We start from the raw sequence: 23,996 nt of genomic DNA, 5'->3' as shown, positions 1-23,996 counted from the left end.
CTCACAGCCCATCTTGCCTGTGCCACAGAAGGTAAGGGGTGACCATCACTGCTGCTCTCATTAGTTGTAGGGTTGAGAACATTTCTGCATTTGCTTTCCCACAGTCTTTCTGGGGTTTCATCTCAGTGTGGGCATACTCATGAAGCGTGTTGAGAACATTTCTGCATTTGCTTTCCCACAGTCTTTCTGGGGTTTCATCTCAGTGTGGGCATACTCATGAAGCGTGTGCTGGATGTAACTGGCATCCATGAGCCATGTGGGTTGCATGGACACTAGTGTAGGAGCTGCAGGCCCCCTGTCCTGCGGCACTCTACTTCTGCCGCGGCGGAGTGGCACACTTGCCTCTGACTTCCCTGCAGTGACGACAAAGAGGAGAACATGGCACATGACAATATTCTTACTGTCCATCAGATCAAAACAAAGGGCAGCTCAAGATAAGCCTCACTATGTCTAGTGCTAACATACGAGAGGAATGTCTGCCATGGTGCTAACGAGCACTATTGTATGTTGAGGCAGTTGTCATTTTCCAATTTATCAGATGGAACCAAGGTCTCCGGGATGAGACCAAAGCAGAACAGGGGAAGCAATAGTTCTGAAATGGAGCTGGACCCTATGGTCCTTCCCCCATGTCCTCCACCTGCCTTTTATCTGTAAAAAAAAAAAAACTTCAGTCAAAAAATAAATTTAATCAGAGAAATGAAAAAACGCAGAAGCAAAGGACAAAATAATAGTTTAGTCATTAAACAAAGTCAAGGGCCTCTAGTTCCTGCTCAAGAGCTATAGATGATATTCGGAGCCATATCCTGTGAGCTGTTTTGTAGATACTAAAGCCCCCACCAGGTGGAAGAAGTTAACTACATGATGACTAGGCTGTAGCCATGATGTAAGCTGCCACAGTTCCCTGAACTGGCCTCAAAAGAAATGGCAACAAACTGACCCTGGAGCTGAAGACTAACTGCACTTAAAACAATCAAGATGACGCTGATCAGACCACCGCATGACCAATTTCAAGACTACTGTCAGAGCTGACTGTGCTGTTTCGGCATGTAGCCCCTCCCTCTGCCTATAAAAGCTCTTGCCCACTGATTGTCAGTGGAGGGGGAATCGGCCTTCGAACAGGAGTCTGCCACCCACCCCAACCCCAGTTGCCGGCCTCCAAAATAAAGCAATCTTTCCTTTCCACTACCTTTGCCTCTTTATTGGCTTTTGAGCAGCAAGTAGCTGGACCCCACTTTTGGTAACAGTTCTACAGAGAGAAAAACAAAATACTCGAAAGTCTCAGTACCACCAAAATTTCTGTTTGTCTCTTTTGACTATATTTATAACTTTTTTATGGGTATTCATCAAATTCTTGTATCAGAGGCTTTCAGACTTCGGCAGCAAAATAGGCTACGATATGATATAGTATGGCTCTGGGTGAAGCCAACAAACTAACCAGCAGCACCAGAAATGAAAAGGCTCTTGTTGCCACGGGCAACCGAAGGACCTCCCTGGGTTACCACTCCCCCACGAGGACAAGGAGGAGTTTGGAGGCCTTGCACTCTGGCAGTCTGAGAATCTGTGACGGTCACTCAGTTAGGCGTTTCTCATGAACCAGGTCCCTCACAGCAGCCTGCACACCCTTGTTCCTCAGGCTGTAGATGATGGGGTGAACATGGGGGTCACCACCCCATAGAAGAGGGAGGTGAGCTTGTCTGCAAGGTCCTGTTTGTCTGCCCCCAGGGGGTCCTTGGATTCGGACTTCCCATACATGAAGAGGATGGTCCCATAGAAGATAAGCACAACTGTGAGGTGGGCAGAGCAGGTGGAGAAGGCCTTTTTCCTCCCCTCTGCTGAGGGGATCCTCAGGATGGTAGCGATGATGAACACACAGGAGAAAAAGATGAACAGAACTGGGATGCCCAGGAAGATCACATTGGCCACAACCATGCTGATCACATTGATGGAGATGTCAGCACAGGCCAACTTCAGGACAGCCAGGATCTCACAGGTGAAGTGGTTGATGACATTGTCCCCACAGAAGGGCAGCTTCACAGCCTGGGATGTCTGAACTACAGAGTTGGTGATACCAGCTGCCCAGGAGCCAGCAGCCATGGGCACGTAGGCAGCCTTGCTCATGACCATGGGGTACCTCAGGGGGTTGCAGATGGCCATATAGCGATCAAACGCCATCATGCCCAGAAGCACACACTCTGTGGCTCCCATGGTAAAGGAGAGAAACATTTGCCCAAAACATGTTGAGTAAGAGACGGTTTTTCTGGGGGTCAAGAAGCTGTCAAGGATGAGAGGGACTGAGGAGGTTGTGTAGCAGATGTCCAGGAAGGAGAGGTTCCTCAGGAAGAAGTACATGGGCTTGTGTAGGCGGGAGTCCAGGATGGTCACCAGGATGAGGACCCCGTTGCCCAGCAGGGTCACCAGATACATGAGCAGGATGAGCACAAAGAACGTTTTCTCCAGCCTTGGGTGGGCTGAGAGGCCCAGGAGAATGAACCCCACCAGGGGGGAGGTCTGACTGGACCTGTCCCTGGTGCCTCCGATCTATCACCTGAAGGAAGTCTCTGAGGTCAATCTCAGCACTCTCTGACTCCAAAAGTGCCTGGGCAGCAGGGCAAAAATCTTCACCCTGCTGAGCTACTGGAGAATAGCTCTGAAAATTCTGTCATGTCTAAGGGACTCTAGAAAAAATATAGTAGAGATCAGTATTTAACTTGTTTTCAGTAAGAATGAAGAGTTAATGTGGATTAACTCATCCGCAGGTGACAATTTTTAAAACTGGGCAAATGATTTTTTTAAAATAAATTTATTTATTTATTTATTTTAATTTTTTTTGGCTGCCTTGGGTCTTTGTTGCTGCACGCAGGCTTCCTCTGGTTGCGGCGAGTGGGGGTTACTCTTTGTTGTGGTGCACGGGCTTCTCATTGCAGTGGCTCCTCTTGTTGCGAAGCATGGGCTTTAGGTGCGTGGGCTTCAGTAGTTGTGGCACAGGGCTCAGCAGTTGTGGCTCACAGGCTCTAGAGCACAGAAAACTGGGCAAATGATTTAAAATATCTGTGTAAAGCACTGGCGAGGTAAATAATACAACATAGAATCATAGGGTCATAACTCTGGGGGAAAAAAGGAATTCAAAGAAGTATATCCAGCATTTGAGGCTATGTTTCAACTAGGGCATTTGCAGCTTCTGGAGGTGGCCACTGAGAGGCCAAGAAGCACTACGCATAGCCTCCTGGAGGTGGGAACAGGTTTTGAAGTGCAAGGCCCACTGTGAAGGGCTCCTAACTAAACCTCCTCCCTTTGGTAGGGAACCCAAAGGGCAGCACCACAGGAATGAGTGAATCAGAAAGAAACATGCATTTACAAGTGCTATAGCTCAGCTTCAAATCAAGCCCTGAAATTGGATTGAGGTGGTCCCAAATTTTTGATGCTCCCAAATACCTAACAGAAGCAAACATAAATCTACCTTGAAGGAAGGCACAGTGGTTGAGAGTCCGCCAATGCAGGGGACGCGGGTTCGTGCCCTGGTCCGGGAAGATCCCACGTGACGCGGAGCGGCTGGGCCCGTGAGCCATGGCCGCTGAGCCTGCGCGTCCGGAGCCTGTGCTCCGCAACGGGAGAGGCCACAACAGTGAGAAACCCGTGTACGGAAAAAATAAAAACAAAAAACAAAACAAAACATAAATCTACCTTGAAGGAAGGCAATATCACCCAGTCTCTAAATCATGTCTACAAGTAATTTTGCAAATACAACATCCAGCACACATTGAAAAAGAATAAGGCATGCAGGAGACAAGACTACAGAAATGAAAACCAAGAGGAAAAAAAAGGAAATCAAGCCTCTTCTCTTAGGGGGAGGTGGGAGCCTGCAGTTCCTCTTCCCTGGTGTTTCCTGTTGAGAGAATTAACCCAGACACAGTGCCAATGTCTTAACCTCCGGTTGATCCTTTTGTACATTTGGGGTTCAAGTGAGCCTCTTGTGCACTGTGGCCAAGTTGAAGAGAGTTTGACTGAATGTCCCTTCTTTTCTTCATTCTCCATCTGCCTCACCAGAGGCACTGGCTTCTCCCTAAGACTGTTCACAGAGCCCTGAGTCCTGCTCGGTCAGGACTTCTTTCTGGGAAGCTTGAATCTCTCCTCAGACTTCTAAGAGCTCCCCAAACTAGGATTTATTCTGGACCAGTGAAAAACTGTAGGTGACACTGAGGATGTTGGGCATTTGGTTTTATTTGCTCTGTATCGAAAGTATTCATGAACTTCCCAGATCTCCATCTCTTCAAGTGCTCTCAGTCATCCAGCCCCTGCCTCAATTATACGGGGGCACTTCCTGCCTGGGGAGCTCTGAGACACTCCTCTGGTGGTGCTCAGCATTGTAGTTGTGCCCAAGTCAGTGCCACAATAATTCAATTCAGGTTGACATATTTATTGAGCATCTGTGCTGAGCCAGGCATAATTCTAGGTGCTGGGATCACAGCAAAGACAGTCACAGCCCGTAACCTCAAAGAGCTCAAAATCTAGTAGAGGAAATAGTCATGCAAATAGTCACACACACAAGTGATTATATCATCCTCATCCTTATCAACCCAAACAATCGCTCTGATGCTACTGACAACAGGCCTTAGGATCTATTTCGCAATCTGCTCCCTTTCCAATGTGGAAAGCTCCTTGCTGCATTCCTCACAGTCCTCTGGCCTGCATTTGGCTCCCTGAATGATGTGGGGTGCTGTACTTCCTGGCAAGGCTCACTGCACTTTGAAGTAGTTCCCCTTTGATGCTGAGCCAAAATCTGCTCCTTTGCAACATTAATCCCTCTTCCACAGACAGCCCTCCAAGTGTCTAGAAATAGCTTGGCTTCAGCATGAAGATAAACAAGAGTCCATCTCCCTTTTTCTCCCAGGGCCTTAAAACAGATATATCTCTCACACGGGCAAATGTGCCAGCCAGGAACTGACTACAAAGGCTGGTCAGCACTGAGAACGGCCCCCAGCTTGAGGGTGGCTCACGTGCCGCCCTGCTAGGTGGATGTGTGTGCTGGGGCAGTAAATGAGTCCCAGGCTGGGGTTTCACTCTACGTCAGCCAGCCCTCCAGCCTCTCCCCAAAACCTGGATCCTGTGAAGAAGATATTCCCGCCATGTCATCACCACGAGATCCAGAATCGTGGCTCATTATTGTCGCTGGACTTTGGATTCTTAACCACAAAACAAGAAACAGCACCACCCCACACACCAGTCTCAATCAAGAAGAGACAACTGTGTGAGAAGAAGGTTAGGACTGCGGGGTCCCAGGCGAGACCTTTCCCCTCAGCACAAAGTGGGGTGAGGGCAGAGGACCTCAGAGACATTTGAGGTTTGATGGGTCTATCTGACTCTGTGAGAATAACATCATATCAGTGAAAGGGCTTTCCACCTCCCCTTTTCAACTCCATTCCATTACAATCAATCTGACGGCCAAAATGCAGCCGCACGAACGAAACTTTTGGTGTGATCAAATCCTGTGCTTACCTTTATAAGAGACATGGTGAGCAAGAAGGATCCGCTTCCTAAGAGTTGGGAAGAGGTCACATGTCAGAAATAGCGATACCAAGTAGGAAACATCAGGGTGAGGGTTCGGAATGTGTGACAGGTGAAGGGTCCAGCCAGTCCTCTGCCCTCCACCTGTCTCCTGTGTTCAGGGTGCAATCTCCAAAGAACTGGCCATCGCCCTTAGAAAATCATTTAAATTCCAGTCTGTTCTTCGGGACCATTTTAGTCCCTGAAGTCATTTAAAGTTTGGAAAGTGAGTTGACTCAGTTTAGAAACTTTGTATCCTTCTGGGATTACATCTCCAAGATCCAATTGTGTTGAAGGCACTGGAGGAAGTTTACTGCCTGCTTCCTTTCTCCCTCCCTCCTTTTCTCCCTCCCTCCCTTCCTTCTCTCTGAACATCATAATCCCATTAACAGAGTCCAGCAGCCTGCTGGTCAGAACATGACTCACTCAGACGCCAAGTCTTTTCTCCTGTGCTGTAGTCAAGCCTCATTATCCCAAGTCTGCGCTTATGCAGTGGTTTTTAGGGGTCTCTATTCTCCTCTGGATTTTCAACTTGTTGGATCAGGGCCCTTGAAATAGCCTGCCGTGTTCTTCCTGAATCCTCATTTGGCATCCATCTAAGTCACTGTCCTTTCAGCAACCCATCATCTGCACACGTGCTCACGGACAGAACGTGACCCAGAACAGGCATGGGTCCAGAAAATGGGTACCCTCCATTATCCAGCAAACGATTACTAAGTGTGTACTACGTAGAAGGCAGAAATGTGCCGAGAGCCACGATCTAGAGACAGGAATGTGAAAAGAAAACTACCAAACAAGGAAGGAAGTGCAGGCCAGGGAGAATGCCCACGCTGATGTGGCAGCCCAGAGGAGGCAGGGGCCAGACCTCCTGGAGGAGGTGAGCCAAGGTCCGTGGTGTGCTGGCGCTGGCTCGCAATTGTGCACATCTCTTCCCAACTCTGATTCAGTGACTTTCTTGGTAGCTTGAAATGGGCCATCCTGCCATCATCAAAAAATCTAGAAACAATAAATGCTGGAGAGGGTGTGGAGAAAAGGGAACACTCTTGCACTGCTGGTGGGAATGTGAATTGGTTCAGCCACTATGGAGAACAGTATGGAGGTTCCTTAAAAAACTACAAATAGAACTACCATACGACCCAGCAATCCCACTACTGGGCATATACCCTGAGAAAACCATAATTGAAAAAGAGTCATGTACCAAAATGTTCATTGCAGCTCTATTTACAATAGCCTGGAGATGGAAACAACCTAAGTGCCCATCATCGGATGAATGGATAAAGAAGATGTGGCACATATATACAATGGAATATTACTCAGCCATAAAAAGAAACGAAATTGAGCTATTTGTAATGAGATGGATAGACCTAGAGCCTGTCATACAGAGTGAAGTAAGTCAGAAAGAAAAAGACAAATATCATATGCTAACACATATATATGGAATTTAAGAAAAAAAAATGTCATGAAGAACCTAGGGGTAAGACAGGAATAAAGACACAGACCTACTGGAGAACGGACTTGAGGCTATGGGGAGGGGGAAGGGTGAGCTGTGACAGGGCGAGAGAGAGTCATGGACATATATACACTAACAAACGTAAGGTAGATAGCTAGTGGGAAGCAGCCGCATGGCACAGGGAGATCAGCTCGGTGCTTTGTGACCGCCTGGAGGGGTGGGATAGGGAGGGTGGGAGGGAGGGAGACGCAAGAGGGAAGACATATGGGAACATATGTATATGTATAACTGATTCACTTTGTTATAAAGCAGACACTAACACACCATTGTAAAGCAATTATACCCCAATAAAGATGTTAAAAAAAAAAAAGACATGGGCCATCCTGGGAGTGTTTATATCACAGAAATCATCAAGTGCTCCAGATCAGGGCTTTTTTTGACTTGGAGATGGCAGTCGTTAAATATTCACCAGCACACCACTGGAATGGAGGAATGTCAATCTGCCCAATGAAGGGGAGTGGGTAATCATCCCAGGCAGAGGGGGCTGCATAACCAAAGACACAGAAATGAGAAAGAGCCCCAGGAGTGAGGAGTGACCAGGAGTGCAGTGTTGCTGGAGCACAAAGGGGCTGCTGATGGGGAGGAAGGCAGGGCTGGACCCAAGTTGATCTTTTGGGACATCCTGAGGAGTTAGGACTGTCTCCTGTAGGGGATGAGAAGGCACTTAGAAATTTTAAGTAAAGGTCCAACATGATGAAATTTGCATCTTAGGTTGATCCTTCTGGGCACAATGTCGAGGCAAGACTGGGGGCAGGAGGACAAGGTCTAAAGAGACAGGGAAGCACTTCAAGCAAACAAAGATAAGAACATTGACTGGGGAGTGGCTGCGTGGTGAAGATGGGGAGATTCAAGAAAGGTTTGGTAAGTACAAAATATAAGAGATTTTGGTTGGATATAGCAGGGGAAAGAGGATAGAATCAATATTTCTAGCTCAAGTGATGGCTGGGTGATGGTGACACCACCAAGTGGAGAATATCAACCAAGTTTTTGGTTTTTGGGGAGAAGATGAATTCACTTTGGAGTACAGTGTGTTTGAGGAACTTCCAGCTAGAGATGGGGGAGATGTCTCAGCTGGAGACTCATCAACTTATCCATCACTTAGGGAGAGTGGCTGGAACCCTGGAGATGCTAGCACTGCTCTGCTGTCTGTAGATACAAGTCTAACTGTACTGCCATGGAAGATTGTTGGGGGCCCCTGAAATGCAAATTCATAATATCTACATGGTTTCCTTGACCTCTGGGCCACTAGGGACCCATCCACTCTGTCGTGAGAACCCTCTGAGCAAGTGGATTCTGAGGATAGGAACAAGGTTCGCTGCTTGCAGAGGAGAGAGTAAGGCCACAGAGACCAGTGACCCAGAGGAGGTCAACAGGGGTGTGGACAGTCAAGGGTCAAAAGTCAAGAGTTAGGGGAAAGCAAGGACTGGAAGAGCAGTTGTCTCCAGAGCAGAGGAATTACAGGCAGCTGTTCTGATCCTGCATAAAAAAACACGCTCCTTCCTCCTGGATTCCTTAGAAGGAATAACTGGGACCCCAATCCTAGGAAAAGTCTAGATAGACCAGTGCTTCTCAGACAGTAGCATGCATCAGAATCACCTAGAGGAATTGTTAAAACACAGACTGGAAACACAGAAGCACACACGCACACACATATAGGTGCATGTGCAGGCTGCTGGGCCCCACCCACAGAGATTGATTTAGTAGGTCCCGGGAAAGGCCCAGGAATCTGCATTAACAAGTTCCCAGGTGATGCCGACGCTGCCCTCTGTCACACTGAGTAGCCCAGGGTTAGGCTTCTCACTAACTCAGTGTGTAGGGTCTCGCTCGGGGCATTGAAATTTGAGGTATTGCAGAAGATGCTTCTCATTATTCCTCATTGTCTAGGGAAGGCTCGGACAGACCAGCCAAGGGAATACTGGGTTTTAATCGGCCAAGAGAAAGCTTTGTGTATCAGAAATCTTTCTACAAGTGTGTTTGTGTGTATGTGTGTAAATGTGAGTTTGCCATAGATAATTGGACCAAAGGGGTAGTCTGAACTCCACCAACCCCAGCACTTCCTGGGAGGCATCTGTTTATCGTGGCTTTCTAAGGACAAATGTGGACGTGACACCCCACGAGATTCATAAGGTCTGTAACCAGATCCCTGATCAAAACACTTTGAGATTCTGTTGGGAGTCATAAGTAACAGCACATTCTCTGTAAAGGTGGAAAAGAACCACCACCATTTTGAGATAATGCCAGGGCTGGAATCAGGTGCTATAAAGGTCAGAGAGACAGAACTTCCCTGAAGAGGGAGAAGGGAAGGGGGGGAAGGGAGAGGGACCAAAGCACTGCCCCTTCATGGAGGGGAGCCCACTCATGCAGCAAGCACTCAGGGGAGAGGTAAGTGTATAATTTCTCATGTCTGAACGCTGGATCGTCTAAACAATATTTGCCTGATTCGCTGCTTCATTCCAGGAAGCATCACAGTCTCTTTCTGAGGTCCCTTACATTGTTTCCATGCTCTGTACCACGAGGCGCCCTGGCCACAGGACTCACCTGACTGACCAGTGGACCCCTGTCCCAGGGGCAGTCAGCATATGGGCTGTCTGGTGGCTGATACTGGATGATGAGTAACCAAACCCTTTAGTTCTCTTACGAGCTTGAACTCAAAACACCAGGACAGAGTCAGCAGCTGGTGGAAGGAAGGAAGAACAGGAAGGAGAAACCAGAGTAACACAAAGAAAGCGGGTAGTGAGGAGAGGCCTGGCCTGTGGGAGCTGAAGCTGAGTCACAGGGACAGTCCCTGTGACAGACCCGGGGCAGTCCCCCCTGGAGTTGGGGGACAGAGAGTTCTGCCACAGAGGGACCAGCAGGAGCCACTCAGATTCTGATTGACAGTCCAGTGCCTGTTCAACCATGAGGCCCAAATGTGCCACTGTCCTCCATGAACCCCAAGACATCCCCTAACCCTTGAGGAGGCCCAAGCGTGAAGGAGGGGGAGGCTCCTGGCATTTAGAGAGCAGAGGTCAAAGATGCTAGACATCCCAAATACGAGTCACTGCAGCCCAGCGAAGGAGGGTCCTTCCACCTGCTTACATCCAAGTATCCCTCGTACCTACTTCATGGGGCTTGGGGAGCATTAGATAAGATTAAGAAAACAGTTGTAAATTAATGGCAACCCATATTAATATTAATACCTCACCATTATCTCAAATACAACAAATCAAACTGGCCGTAAACTCCCTCAATCACAGAAACTATCTCTTAGTCATATCTCTATTTCTAGTAACCAGCCTGGAGCTGGGCACAAAGATGTAGAGAAACTGTACACAGAAATGTCAGAGACAACGCTGTAGCCACCCTACCTCCACCAGCCCAGACAGGCTCTCCTCCTAACTTCCTCCAGGTCTTTCTTCCCGTTCACAAGATCTGGGAATTTACCCATTGTTCATTTTCCTCTCTTCTGCATGTCCCACCCCAGATCTATCTCTAAATCCTATCATTTCTTCCTCCTAAACGTCTCCCAGGGCCACTCTCTCCTCCATCCCTGTTATTGTCACCCTGGGCTAGTTCTGCCTGCTCCTCCCGTGACCAGCCCCCTGGACAGCTTTGTGACATTCTCAGTCTTGCCTCAGTCTCTGGATGTTCCCACTCTGCTGGACATTCTCTGAAGGCAAAGACTCACTTCTGGCCATCGTGTCACCCACTCACCCCTACCCTTTGGTATCTGGCACAAGGCCTGGCACACATGACATGTTTGTAGCATAGGGATTGTTCAGAGTGGAGGGCAGGCTGTTGGGGGAGAGAGAGGGTGAGGGAGGCGGGGGGAAGAAAGAGAGAGAGAGAGAGAGAGAGAGAGAGAGAGAGAGAGAGAGAGAGAGAGATAGAGAGCACCCTGGGTCACCCAGTGGAGGGGAGGAGATGCCTAGGTGGCCAGGAATCTGTCCAAAGTTCCCAGGAACGTTTGAATTCACTGAGGCCCAGCTCTTTTTCCCTTCGAGGCTCTTTTTAGGGCCAATGACAGAGCCAACTGTCGGCTCTTGGACCAATTGTGATCAAAGCCCGGGAGAACTCTGATTACCTGGCTAGAGAACATTCTAAGCTGAGGTTTCCATTCCTAGTGAGAGGGGAGTTTTGGGTAGACTTCACAACATTGTCTAATTGGATCTATGAGGTGAAGTCTAAATTCTGAGCCTCTCACCAAACTTTATCAACTCACCAAACTTTTGCTTCTGGGATAGGGCCTGGCCCCAAAACAACCCAGCTCTAAACTGAGAGAGTCATCATGGGACCCTCTGGAGAGCAGTATGGAGCACAGAGAAGGGGGTACTGGCCCAGGGCTTCGGCAAGGCTTGCCCGCCCACCCTGCAGCGCCATCTCCTCCGGGCTGGGGTACCGGGCTGAGTCTCAGCCTTGAGAGTCAGCCCTCGTCTCCTTGAGCCCCAAGGGCAGGCAAGGACACTGTGAGTAGCTGCAGCTTCTGTGCACTGCAAGCTGTGGCTGCACTTTGGAGCCCTCTACACCCAGAATACAGTCACTTCTCCTGGCCCCTGGTAAACTGGCAAGCAACAGACCCAGCCTACATGGGACCCTGGGTAGTGCCGGGTGACCTCTACAGCTAGTTCTTCACCAGATGGGAGGAAAAAAGAGTCTGATGCAAAGAGGGCTGAGCATAGAGGAGGCAGGGAGGAGGGGTGAGGGAACAAGGCAACTGTTTCCAAAAGCTCTGAAGGTTGCTGTTGTAGCAAGGGAGCAGATGTGTTTTGCATGAGCCCAGGAGGCTGACTTAGGACCAGGGGAGGAAGGGATAAGTTAGAAAAGGGCACATATCAGGTCCCTGAAGAACTCTAATTAACAGCCCAGACTTCCCGACAACAACACTGGAGGCCGTGAGCACTCCCACCATTATTCAAAATGTACAAACAGAAGCCAAGAAATCACCTCCTGAAGACAGGACCCCTGTAACAACAGGTGGGTTAGAGAAGAGGACCTGATGGGTTTAATATCTGAAGATTCTGCCAAGCTTTAAATTCTGTACTCCCTGATAGTAAAGCAGCCTTTCTCTAAAATTGATTCTGCGTCCCTTAATTCCTGACATCCTGAGATAACCTCTTTTGGACACTGTATCATTACCAAGTAGAAAACAAGCACCCCTTCTTCAGGTCCACGAGCAATTCACAAACCTCTCTTGGCCTCAGTTTCTCTACCTTTAAACCAGAGATGGTTTAGTGGGGTCAGTGATTCGCAAGACTGGTGTACATCAGAGGTACATGGAGAGCATTTATTTAAAACAGAAAACCAAAACACTGATCTTTAAGACCATCTGCAAAGGTAGGACCCAGCAATCTGAACTTTTTTTCATTTTCTTACACTATATTTTCAATTTTTTTTTACAATTTCTTCCTCTAGTTCAATTTTTTTTTACAATTTCTTCCTCTAGTTCTTTTTCTCTTTTTTTTTTTTACTGAACTATAGTTGATTTACAATATTGTGTTAGTTTCAGGTGTATTAGAAAAGTGATTCAGATATATATATATGTATGTATATATGTCTATGAATATATAATGTGTGTGTATGTGTATATATATATATATTCTTTTTCAGATTCTTTACTGTTATAGATTATTACAAGATACTGAATATAGTTCCCTGTGCTATACAGTAAATCCTTGTTATTTATCTGTTTTACATATAGTAGTATATATTGTTAATCTCATATTCCTAATCTATCGCTCCCCCTCCCCCACTTTTCCCCTTTGGTAACCATAAGTTTGTTTTCTATGTCTGTGAGTCTGTTTCTGTTTTGTAAATAAGTTCATTTGTATTATTTTTAGATTCCACATATAAGTGATATCATATTTGTTTTTCTCTGTCTGACATACTTCACTTAGTATGAAAATCTCTAGATCCATCCATGTTGCTGCAAATGGCAATACTTCATTCTTTTTTTATGGCTGAGTAATATTCCATTCTATATATGTACCACATCTTCTTTACCCATTCATCTGTTGATGAACACCTGGGTTGCTTCCATGTCTTGGCTATTGTAAATAATGCTCCTATGAACACTGGGGTGCATGAATCTTTTCAAATTACAGTTTTCATCTTTTCCAGATTTATGCCCAGGAGTGGGATTGCTGGATCATATAGCGACTCTATTTGTAGTTTTTTAAGGAATCTCCATACTGTTCTCCATAGTGGCTGTACCAAGTTACATTCCCACCAACAGTGCAAGAGAGTTCCCTTTCCTCCACACCCTCTCCGGCATTTATTATTTGTAGACTTTTTGATGATGGCCATTCTGACTGGTGTGAGGAGATACCTCATTGTAGTTGTGATTTGCATTTCTCTAATGATTAGTGATGTTGAGCATCCTTTCACGTGTTTGTTGGCAACCTGTATATCTTCTTTGGAGAAATGTCTGTTTAGGTCTTCTGCCCATTTTTGGATTGGGTTGTTTGCTTTTCTGATATTGAGCTGCACAAGCTGCTTGGAAATTCTGGAGATTAATCCTTTGTCAGTTGCTTCATTTGCAAATATTTTCTCCCATTCTCAGGGTTGTCTTTTCGGCTTGTTTATGGTTTCCTTTGCTGTGCAAAAGCTTTTAAGTTTCATTAGGTCCCATTTGTTTATTTTCTCTAGGAGGTGGGTCAAAAAGGATCTTGCTGTGATTTATGTCATAGAGGGTTCTGCCCACGTTTTCCTCTAAGACTTTTATAGTGTAATGGCCTTACATTTAGGTTTTTAATCCATTTTGAGTTTATTTTTGTGTATGGTGTTAGGGAGTGTTCTAATTTCATTCTTTTACATGCAGCTGTCCAGTTTTCCCAGCACCACTTATTGAAGAAGCTGTCTTTTCTCCATTGTATATTCTTGCCTCCTTTATCAAAAATAAGGTGACCATATGTGTGTGGGTTTATCTCTGGGCTTTCTATCCTATTCTGTTGATCTATATTTCTGTCTTTGTGCCAGTACCATACTGTCTTGATTACTGTAGCTTTGTAGTTTAGTCTGAAGTCCAGGAGCCTGATTCCTCCAGCTCTGTTTTTCTTTCTCAAGATTGCTTTGGCTATTCGGGGTCTTTTTTGTTTCCATACAAATTGTGAAATTTTTTGTTCTAGTTAAGTGAAAAATGCCATTGGTAGTTTGATAGGGATTGCACTGAATCTGTAGATTGCTTTGGGTAGTACAGTCATTTTCACAATGTTGATTCTTCTAAACCACGAACATGGTATATCTCTCCATCTGTTTGTATCATCTTTAATTTCTGTCATCAGTGTCTTATAGCTTTCTGCATACAGGTCTTTTGTCACCTTAGGTAGGTTTATTCCTAGGTATTTTATTATTTTTGTTACAATGGTAAATGGCAGTTTCCTTAATTTCTCTTTCAGATTTTTAATCATTAATGTATAGGAATGCAAGAGATTTCTGTGCATTAATTTTGTATCCTGCTAATTTACCAAATTCATTGATTAGCTCTAGTTGTTTTCAGGTAGCATCTTTAGGATTCTCTATGTATAGTATCATGTCATCTGCAAACAGTGACAGTTTTACTTCTTCTTTTCCGATTTGGATTCCTTTTATTTCTTTTTCTTCTCTGATTGCTGTGGCTAAAACTTCCAAAACTATGTTGAATAACAGTGGTGAGAGTGGACAACCTTGTCTTGTTCCTAATCTTAGAGGAAATGGTTTCAGTTTTTCACTACTGAGAACAATGTTGGCTGTGGGTTTGTCATATCTGGCCTTTATTATGTTGAGGTAAGTTCCCTCTACGCCCACCTTCTGGAGAGTTTTTATCATAAATGGCTGTTGAATTCTGTCAAAGGCTTTTTCTGCATCTATTGAGATTATCATATGGCTTTTCTCCTTTCTGTTTTCTCCTTCAGTTTGTTAATATGGTGTATCACATTGATTGATTTTCGTATATTGAAGAATCCTTGCATTCCTGGGATAAACGCCACTTGATCATGGTGTATGATCCTTTTAATGTGCTCTTGGATTCTGTTTGCTAGTATTCTGCTGAGGATTTTTGCATCTATGTTCATCAGTGATACTGGCCTGTAGTCTTCTTTCTTTGTGACATCTTTGCTTTTGGTATCAGGGTGATGGTGGCCTTGTAGAATGAGTTTGGGAGTGTTCCTCCCTCTGCTATATTTTGGAAGAGTTTGAGAAGGATAGGTGTTAGCTCTTCTCTAAATGTTTGATAGAATTCACCTGTGAAGCCATCTGGTCCTGGGCTTTTGTTTGTTGGAAGATTTTTAATCACAGTTTCAATTTCACTGCTTGTGATTGGTCTGTTAATATTTTCTATTTCTTCCTGGTTCAGTCTCAGAAGGTTGTGCTTTTCTAAGAATTTGTCCATTCCTTCCAGGTTGTGCATTTTATTGGCATATAGTTGCTTGTAATAATCTCTCATGATCCTTTGTATTTCCGCAGTGTCAGTTTTTACTTCTCCTTTTTCATTCCTAATTCTGTTGATTTGAGTCTTCTCCCTTTTTTTCTTGATGAGTCTGGCTAATGGTTTATCAATTTTGTTTATCTTCTTAAAGAACCAGCTTTTAGTTTTATCGATCTTTGTTATTGTTTCCTTCATTTCTTATTCATTTATTTCTGATCTGATCTTTATGATTCTTTCCTTCTGCTAACTTTGGTTTTTTTTGGTTCTTCTTTCTCTAATTGCTTTAGGTGTAAGGTTAGGTTGTTTATTTGAGATTTTTCTTATTTCTTGAGGTAGGATTGTATTGCTATAAACTTCCCTCTTAGAACTGCTTTTGTTGCATCCCATAGGTTTGGGTCATCGTGTTTTCATTGTCATTTGTTTCTAGGTATTTTTTGATTTCCTCTTTGATTTCTTCAGTGATCTCTTCATTATTTAGTAGCGTATTATTTAGCCTCCATGTATTTCTATTTTTTACAGTTTTTTTCCTGTGATTGTTATCTAGTCTCATAGCGTTGTGATCAGAAAAGATACTTGATACGATTTCAATTTTCTTAAATTTAGCAAGGCTTGGTTTGTGACCCAAGATATGATCTATCCTAGAGAATGTTCCATGAGCACTTGAGAAGTATATTCTGTTGTTTTTGGATGGAATGTCTTATAAATATCAATTAAGTCCATCTTGTTTAATGTGTCATTTAAAGCTTGTGTTTTTTATTTTCATTTTGGATGATCTGTCCATTGGTGAAAGTGGGGTGTTAAATTCCCCTAGTATTATTGTGTAACTGTCGATTTCCCCTTTTATGGCTGTTATCATTTGCCTTATGTATTGAGGTGCTCCTATGTTGTGTGCATAAATATTTTCAATTGTTATATCTTCTTCTTGGATTGACCCCTTGATCATTATGTAGTGTCCTTCTTTGTCTCTTGTAATAGTCTTTATTTTAAAGTCTATTTTGTCTGATATGAGAATTGCTACTCCAGCTTTCTTTTGATTTCCATTTGAATGCGGTATCTTTTTCCACCCTCTCACTTTCAGTCTGTATGTGTCTCTAAGTCTGAGGTGGGTCTCTTGTAGACAGCACATATACGGGTCTTGTTTTTGTATCCATATAGCCAGTCTATGTTTTATGGTTGGAGCATCTAATCCACTTACATTTAAGGTAATTATCAATATGTATGTTCCTATTACCATTTTCTTAATTGTATTGGGTTTGTTATGGTACGTCTTTTCCTTCTCTTGTGTTTCCTGCCTGGAGAAGTTCCTTTAGCATTTGTTGTAAAGCTGGTTTGGTGGTGCTGAATTCTCTTAGCTTTTGTTAGTCTGTAAAGGTTTTAATTCTTCTGTCGAATCTGAATGAGATCCTTGCTGGGTAGAGTAATCTTGGTTGTAGGTTTTTCCTTTTCATCACTTTAAATATGTCCTGCCACTTCCTTCTGGCTTGCAGAGTTTCTGCTGAGAGATCAGTTGTTAACCTTATGGGGATTCCCTTGTATGTTATTTGTTGCCTTTCCCTTGCTGGTTTTTTTTGTTTGTTTGTTTGTTTGTTTTCTAATTTTGCGGTACGTGGGCCTCTCACTGTTGTGGCCTCTCCCGTTGCGGAGCACAGGCCCCAGACGCGCAGGCCCAGCGGCCATGGCTCACGGGCCCAGCCGCTCCGCGGCATGTGGGATCTTCCCGGACCGGGGCACGAACCCGTATCCCCTGCATTGGCAGGCGGACTCTCAACCACTGCGCCACCAGGGAAGCCCTCCCTTGCTGTTTTTAATATTTTTTCTTTGTATTTAATTTTTGATATTTTGATTAATATGTGTCTTGGCGTGTTTCTCCTTGGATTTATCCTGTATAGGACTCTCTGTGCTTCCTAGACTTGATTGACTATTTCCTCTCCCATATTAGGGAAGTTTTCAACTATAATCTCTTCAAATATTTTCTCAGACCCTTTCTTTTTCTCTTCTTCTGGCACCTCTATAATTTGAATGTTGGTGTGTTTAATGTTGTCCCAGAGGTCTCTGAGACTATCCTAAACTCTTTTCATTCTTTTTTCTTTATTCTGCTCTGTGGTAGTTATTTCCACTATTTTATCTTCTAGGTCACTTATCTGTTCTTCTGCCTCAGTTATTCTGCTATTGATTCCTTCTAGAGAATTTTTAATTTCATTTATTGTGTTGTTCATTATTGTTTGCTCTTTAGTTCTTCTAGATCCTTGTTAAACGTTTCTTGTATTTTCTCCATTCTATTTCCAAGATTTTGGATCTTTACTATCATTACTCTGAATTCTTTTTCAGGTAGACTGCCTATTTCCTCTTCACTTGTTTGGCCTGGTGGTTTTTTACCTTGCTCCTTCATCTACTGTGTATTTCTCTGTCCTCTCATTTTGCTTAACTTACTGTGTTTGGGGTCTACTTTTCACAGGCTGCAGGTTCGTAGTTCCCATTGTTTTTGTTGTCTCCCCCCAGTGGGTAAGGTTGGTTCTGTGGGTTGTGTAGGCCTTCTGGTGGAGGGGACTGGTGCCTGTGTTCTGGTGGATGAGGCTGGATCTTGTCCTTATGGTGGGCAGGACCATGCCCGGTGGTGTGTTTTGGGGTGTGTGTGAACTTATTATGATTTTAGGCAGCCTCTCTGCTAATGGGTGGGGTTGTGTTCCTGTCTTGCTAGTTGTTTGGCATGGGGTGTCCAGCACTGGAGCTTGCTGGTTGTTGAGTGGAGCTGGGTCTTAGCATTGAGATGGAGATCTCTGGGAGTGCTTTTGCCGACTGAGAGCTCTATTACGTGGGGCTGGGAGGTCTCTGGTGGTCCAATGTCCTGAACTTGGCTCTCCCACCTCAGAGGCTCAGGCCTGACACCCAGCTAGAGCACCAAGACCCTGACAGCCACACAGCTTTTAGGAAGTCTAGGTCTTCTGCCAGTGTTGAGTAGGTGTACTGTAGGAGTTGTTCCACATGTAGATGTATTTTTGATGTATTTGTGGGGAGGAAGGTGATCTCCACGTATTACTCCTCCACCATCTTGAAGGTCCTCTTGGCATGCTTTTGAGGTTCATTAGTTGTAAAATGTATCAGTAGTTTGCTTCTTTTTATTATAGAATAGTATTCCATTGTATGGTTGTACCACATTGTGCTTATCTATTCACTCATTGATCAACATTTGGATTGTTCCCAGTTTTCGGCTATTACGAATAATGCTGCTATTTAACATTTATACACACAACTTTGTGTGGAATTGGTGGGTCATATGATACAGATGTGTTTAACTCTAAGAAACTGCTAAACTGTTTTTCCAAAGTGATTGTAACATTTTAAATACCCATGAAGCAATGTATGACAGTTCCAATTTCTCCACATCATCACCAACACTTGGTGTTATTAGTCTTTCCAATACAGTTCTTCTAGTGGTTGTGCAATAGTATATCATTGTAGTTTTAATTTGCATTTCCCTGATGGCTACTGATATTGAGCATCTTTTAATGTGCTCTTTAGCCACTGACACACCTTTTGGTGAAGGTATTTAAATTGGGTTGTCTTTTTATTATGTCATATGTAAGAGTTCTTTTATGTAGCCTAGATATAAGACCTTTATCATATATATAATTTGCAAGTACTTTCAGTCCTTTTTATTTGTCTTCATTTTTTATGGTGTCACTTAAAAAGCAAAAGTTTTAAATTTTGTAGTATATTTAAAAATTTGGTGTCTTATTTAAGAAATCTTTACTTAACCCAAGGTCACAAATATTTTCTCCTATGTTTTATTCTAGAAGATGTATGATTTTAGGTTTTACATTTAGGTCTGTGATACATTCTGAGTTAATTTTTTGTATGGTGTGAGGCAAGGATCACATTAATTTTTTACATATGAATATCCAACTGTTTCAGCACCATCTGTTGAAAAGACTATCCTTTCCCCCATTGGATTGCTTTGGTAACTTTCTTTTTTTTTTTTTTTTTTTTTGCGGTACGTGGGCTTCTCACTGTTGTGGCCTCTCCCGTTGAGGAGCACAGGCTCCAGACGTGCAGGCTCAGCGGCCATGGCTCATGGGCCCAGCCGCTCCGCGGCATGTGGGATCCTCCCAGACCGGGGCACGAACCCATGTCCCCTGCATCAGCAGGCGGACTCTCAACCACTGCGCCACCAGGGAAGCCCCCTTTGGTAACTTTCTTAAAAGTCAACAGATCATAAATATAAGGACTAAATTCTGGACTTCCTTTTTTTTTTTCATCTTAAAAACATGGAATGTGCACTTTCCCAGGCTTCAAGATTTAAAGTCATATCGGCAGCTCCCCAGCACTGGGCAGCAGGAAGCTTATCCTGCCTACTGATGAAGCAACAAAAGTTTCAGGCTTCCTAACTGACATTTACAGGGTGCCTTCAAGTAGTGAGTGTCGTGTGAGGATCTAGAAAGCATGATGAACAAAACAAACACAAAACCAGAGACAGAAAGAAATCGACTAGGAGAAAATGGCACTATCTTGTAGCTAAGGCTCTAGAGCCCACAAGCCACAACTACTGAGCCCACGTGCCACAGCTACTGAAGCCCGCATGCCTAGAGCCTGTGCTCTGCAACAAGAGAAGCCACGACAATGAGAAGCCCGCGCACTGCAATGAAGAGTAGCCCCCGCTTGCCACAACTAGAGAAAGCCCACGCACAGCAACAAAGACCCAACACAGCCAAAAAATAAATAAATAAATTTATTTTTTTTAAAAAAAGAGTATTTCTCAAGTGCAGGGAGGATTCTTTATATGAAGTGTATGTGCGTACAGTCTGCAAGTTAGGAAAGTTTCTTAAACGCTATGCTTTATTTCTCCATTTGTAAACTGCAGCTACTAATAGGGTTATTAAAAATTACATGGGTTAATACATATTAAGTGCTTAGAAGATGATCTGGGACATAATGATTGCTCGAATAAATAACAGCTATTATTATTAAGCATGCACTTCCATGTACATGATGGTGAGCTTTCTACTGAGAAACTTGGCTTAAAACAGCAGCATAAGGGAAATAGTTATGAGACATTGGAATAGATAGTCAAAGAAACTGACAACGCTGCTCTAAATCTACTTTAAAAAAAACAAAATAAGTAAGGCCTTCTGTGGTGGCGCAGTGGTTAAGAATCCGCCTGCCAATGCAGGGGACACGGGTTCGAGCCCTGGCTCGGGAAGATCCCACAGGCCACAGAGCAACTAAGCCCGTGCACCACAACTACTGAGCCTGCCCTCTAGAGCCCGTGAGCCACAACCACTGAGCCCTTGTGCCACAAGTACTGAGGCCCACGCGCCTAGAGCCCATGCTCCGCAACAAGAGAAGCTACCCCAATGAGAAGTCCACGCACCACAATGAAGAGTAGTCCCTGCTTGCTGCAACCAGAGAAAGCCTGCGCGCAGCAACAAAGACCCAACGTAGCCAAAAATAAATAAATTATATATACATATATTACTTTAAAAAAAAAGAAAACAAGAAAGATCCCTCTCTGTCTGAGGGAAGGATGGAATAAATGCTTTTTTAAGTGAAAAAAGTAATATGTATTCATTGTAAAATGAACAAGCAAACAAATCAAACACTACAAAGATGTAGAAACTCCCAGTACTCTTACCCAATTTGGCATTTACCATTTAAGACTTTTTCCCATTTATATATTATGCATTTTCCCACCTGTGTGGTTTTTTTTTTTTTTAACAAAAATGGGATCATACCATCCAAAAAAAAAAAAAACAAACATGGAATGCTTCATAAATTTGTGTGTCACCCTTGCACGGGGCCATGCTAATCTCTGTATAGTTCCAATTTTTGTATATGTGCTGCTGAAGTGAGCACTGGACTTTCTATTCTGTTATATCTGCTAACTTTAAACTATGGCTATCCCCAGTCATGTTGGACTTTTATGTCAAGAGACCAGCAGGCAAGGAAAGGAGTCACTATCCTAGTGGCATATAACTGATCCTGCTCATGAGGAGGAGATAGGGCTGCTTTTACACCAGGAGGGCTATTATGGGCTGAATTTTTGTGTCCCACCAAAATTCATATGCTGAATCCCTTAGAGTCTATTACCTAGGAAACCCAAACAATGACCACTATGTTTTTAACAATAGGACCATATCACAGAGCTTCAGAAGCAGGTTGTCTGATTTTCAAGAGAGCCACCATTTCAGCCAAGAATTTATTCCATTTCAAGAAGAACACAGCTGTGGAGGTAGAAAGAAGACAGCATTTCACTCACACACACACACAAGAATGTGGCATTGCATGGAGAAAAGGCATTGTGCATTTTCCACTGTGAGGGGGCTAGGTGTGAGTATCAGGTTTCAGAATAATGCAGGAAGCCAAGAATTTGTACAAACTAATAGTACAACAAAAGGCAACTGTGGGATTGTGGTTGGTTTAGAAGTAGTGCTCACAACTGTGGAGCAAACAAAACTACCCAAGTTGACCCAAGAAGAGCATGGTGTGGTGAATTCTAAGACGTGACGGACACTGCAAAGTTAGGATTCTAATGTGTCTAAAATTTGCTCTGTATAGTTCTAGAATGTCAATTAATTATTGAAGACTACTTCTCAAACTTTAACATCCATATAAATCGCCTGAGAATTTTGTGAAAATGCAGATTACAGTTCAGTAAATCTGGAATGGGACTGGAGATTCTGCAGTTCTAACAAGATCTCAAGTGATGTTGCTGGTGTTAGATCACACTTTGAGTAGCAAGTACCTAGGATATTCTGGTAGAATTAGTCTGGCACTGGGGTTGATTCATTCATTTGCCTAATTGATATCTGTATCCTTGTTTGAGCAAGAATTTTGAGACAGCTAAAATATTCAGATGTACATAGTAATCCCTAGAGCAACCACTAGAAAAATAAGGCAAAGAACTACAGCTAAAAAGCCAATACATAAATTAAAATGGAATTAATTCTAAGAATTATTCAATTAACCTAAGAGACTGGAGGAAAATAGGAACAGATGAACAAAAAGTAGATGTGATAAATAGAAAACAACAACAAATAGTAAACTAAACCCAACTATTCAGTGATTACATTAAATAGAAATGGATCAAACTTACTAATTAAAATACAGAGACTGTCAGACTGGGTAAAAAAGCAAGTCTCAACTGTATTCTGTCTAAAAGAAGCATTTAAAAAATAAAGACACATACAGGTTGAAGGTAAAAGGATGGAAAAATATATCAAGCAAACAGCTGGAGAGTTATAGTATCAGATAAAGTAGATTTGAAGACAAAGCATATTACCAGAATAAAGAGGGACATTTCATAAGGATAAGGTGTCAAATAATCAGGAAGACATAAAATCATGAATGTATATTCACCTAGTAACCAAGGCTCAAAATAATATGAATGAAAAACAGACATATTTAAAGGGAGAAATAGAGCCACGGTCAGAATTGGAGATTTTCATATCCTTTTCTCAGTAATTGATAGAACTAGACAAAAAAAAGTCAAAAATTAATTTGCTATGGACCATAGACCTAAACATAAAAGCTGAAAGAAACTATAAAGCTTTTATTATAAAACATAGAAAAACATCTTTGTGATTGGGGGGTAGGCAAAATTTTCTTAGAGAGGATATGGAAAGTAATAACCAAAAAAATGTTTTAATGATAGAGTTCATCAAAATTTAAAACATCTGCTCAGCAGAAGACACAATTAAGAAAATGAACATGCAAGGCACAAACTGGTAGAATATTCACAGTACACATATCTGACAAAGGACTTGTATCTAAAATATATAAGAACTTCCTACAACTCAATATTTTTTAAAAAAACAACAGAAAACTATAATAACGGACAAAATGTTTCAACAGATAATTCACAAAGAAAGATACAGGAATGATCAATGATCACATGAAAAAGTGCTCAAGGTTACTTGTTATCAGGAAAATGATGCAGATGAAAACCACAATGAGATACAACTACACATCACCAGAGTGGGTAAAATTTTAGACTGACAACACCAAACGCTGGCAAGAATGTGATATGAGAACTCTTGTGTTGTTTTTTTTTTTGCGATACCCGGGCCTCTCACCGTTGTGGCCTCTCCCGTTGCGGAGCACAGGCTCCTGACGCGCAGGCTCAGCGGCCATGGCTCACGGGCCCAGCCGCTCTGCGGCATGTGGGATCTTCCTGGACCGGGGCATGAACCCGTGTCCCCTGCATCGGCAGGTGGACTCTCAACCACTGCACCACCAGGGAAGCCCTATTGTGCTTTTTTTTTTTTTAAATTAGGGTATAATTGCTTTACAATAGTGTGTTAGTTTCTGCTTTATAACAAAGTGAATCAGTTATACATATACATATGTTCCCATATCTCTTCCCTCTTGCGTCTCCCTCCCTCCCACCCTCCTATCCCACCCCTCCAGGCGGTCACAAAGCACCGAGCTGATCTCCCTGTGCTATGCGGCTGCTTCCCACTAGCTATCTACCTTACGTTTGGTAGTGTATATATGTCCATGCCTCTCTCTCGTGAAAAAGAATTTTCTAATACTCTAGAGCTCTGCAAATATGGAGTAGGTCGTTTGGGA

At 43.5% G+C, this 23,996-nt stretch overlaps 1 protein-coding gene, 1 non-coding gene and 1 pseudogene across 3 annotated transcripts in view; all 3 read right to left on the bottom strand.

Annotated features, from left to right (window-relative positions):
* The window catches only part of LOC111188012 (olfactory receptor 13C7-like), a 104,585-nt pseudogene that overhangs the window by 21,217 nt on the left and 59,372 nt on the right, over positions 1-23,996 (bottom strand). The window lies entirely within an intron of this gene.
* Positions 155-12,499, bottom strand: LOC111188014 (olfactory receptor 13C7-like). The gene is given in 3 exon segments (XM_089913392.1): positions 155-1,653; positions 1,656-3,026; positions 3,458-12,499. Coding segments are annotated over 2 exon segments (855 nt in total). The 5' UTR covers positions 2,425-3,026; positions 3,458-12,499; the 3' UTR covers positions 155-1,567.
* LOC115803860 (U6 spliceosomal RNA) lies at positions 21,179-21,281 on the bottom strand. Its single transcript, XR_004024654.1, has one exon. It is a non-coding gene; the product is annotated as a U6 spliceosomal RNA (small nuclear RNA).

Source organism: Delphinapterus leucas, chromosome 6 (genome assembly GCF_059928025.1).
Source record: "Delphinapterus leucas isolate spDelLeu-1000000601 "Yukka" chromosome 6, BTC_Dleu_Yukka2, whole genome shotgun sequence".
Taxonomy (NCBI): Eukaryota; Metazoa; Chordata; class Mammalia; order Artiodactyla; family Monodontidae; genus Delphinapterus; species Delphinapterus leucas.
Note: the sequence above shows the minus strand (reverse complement) of the source record. Positions and strands in the feature narration are given on the sequence as shown.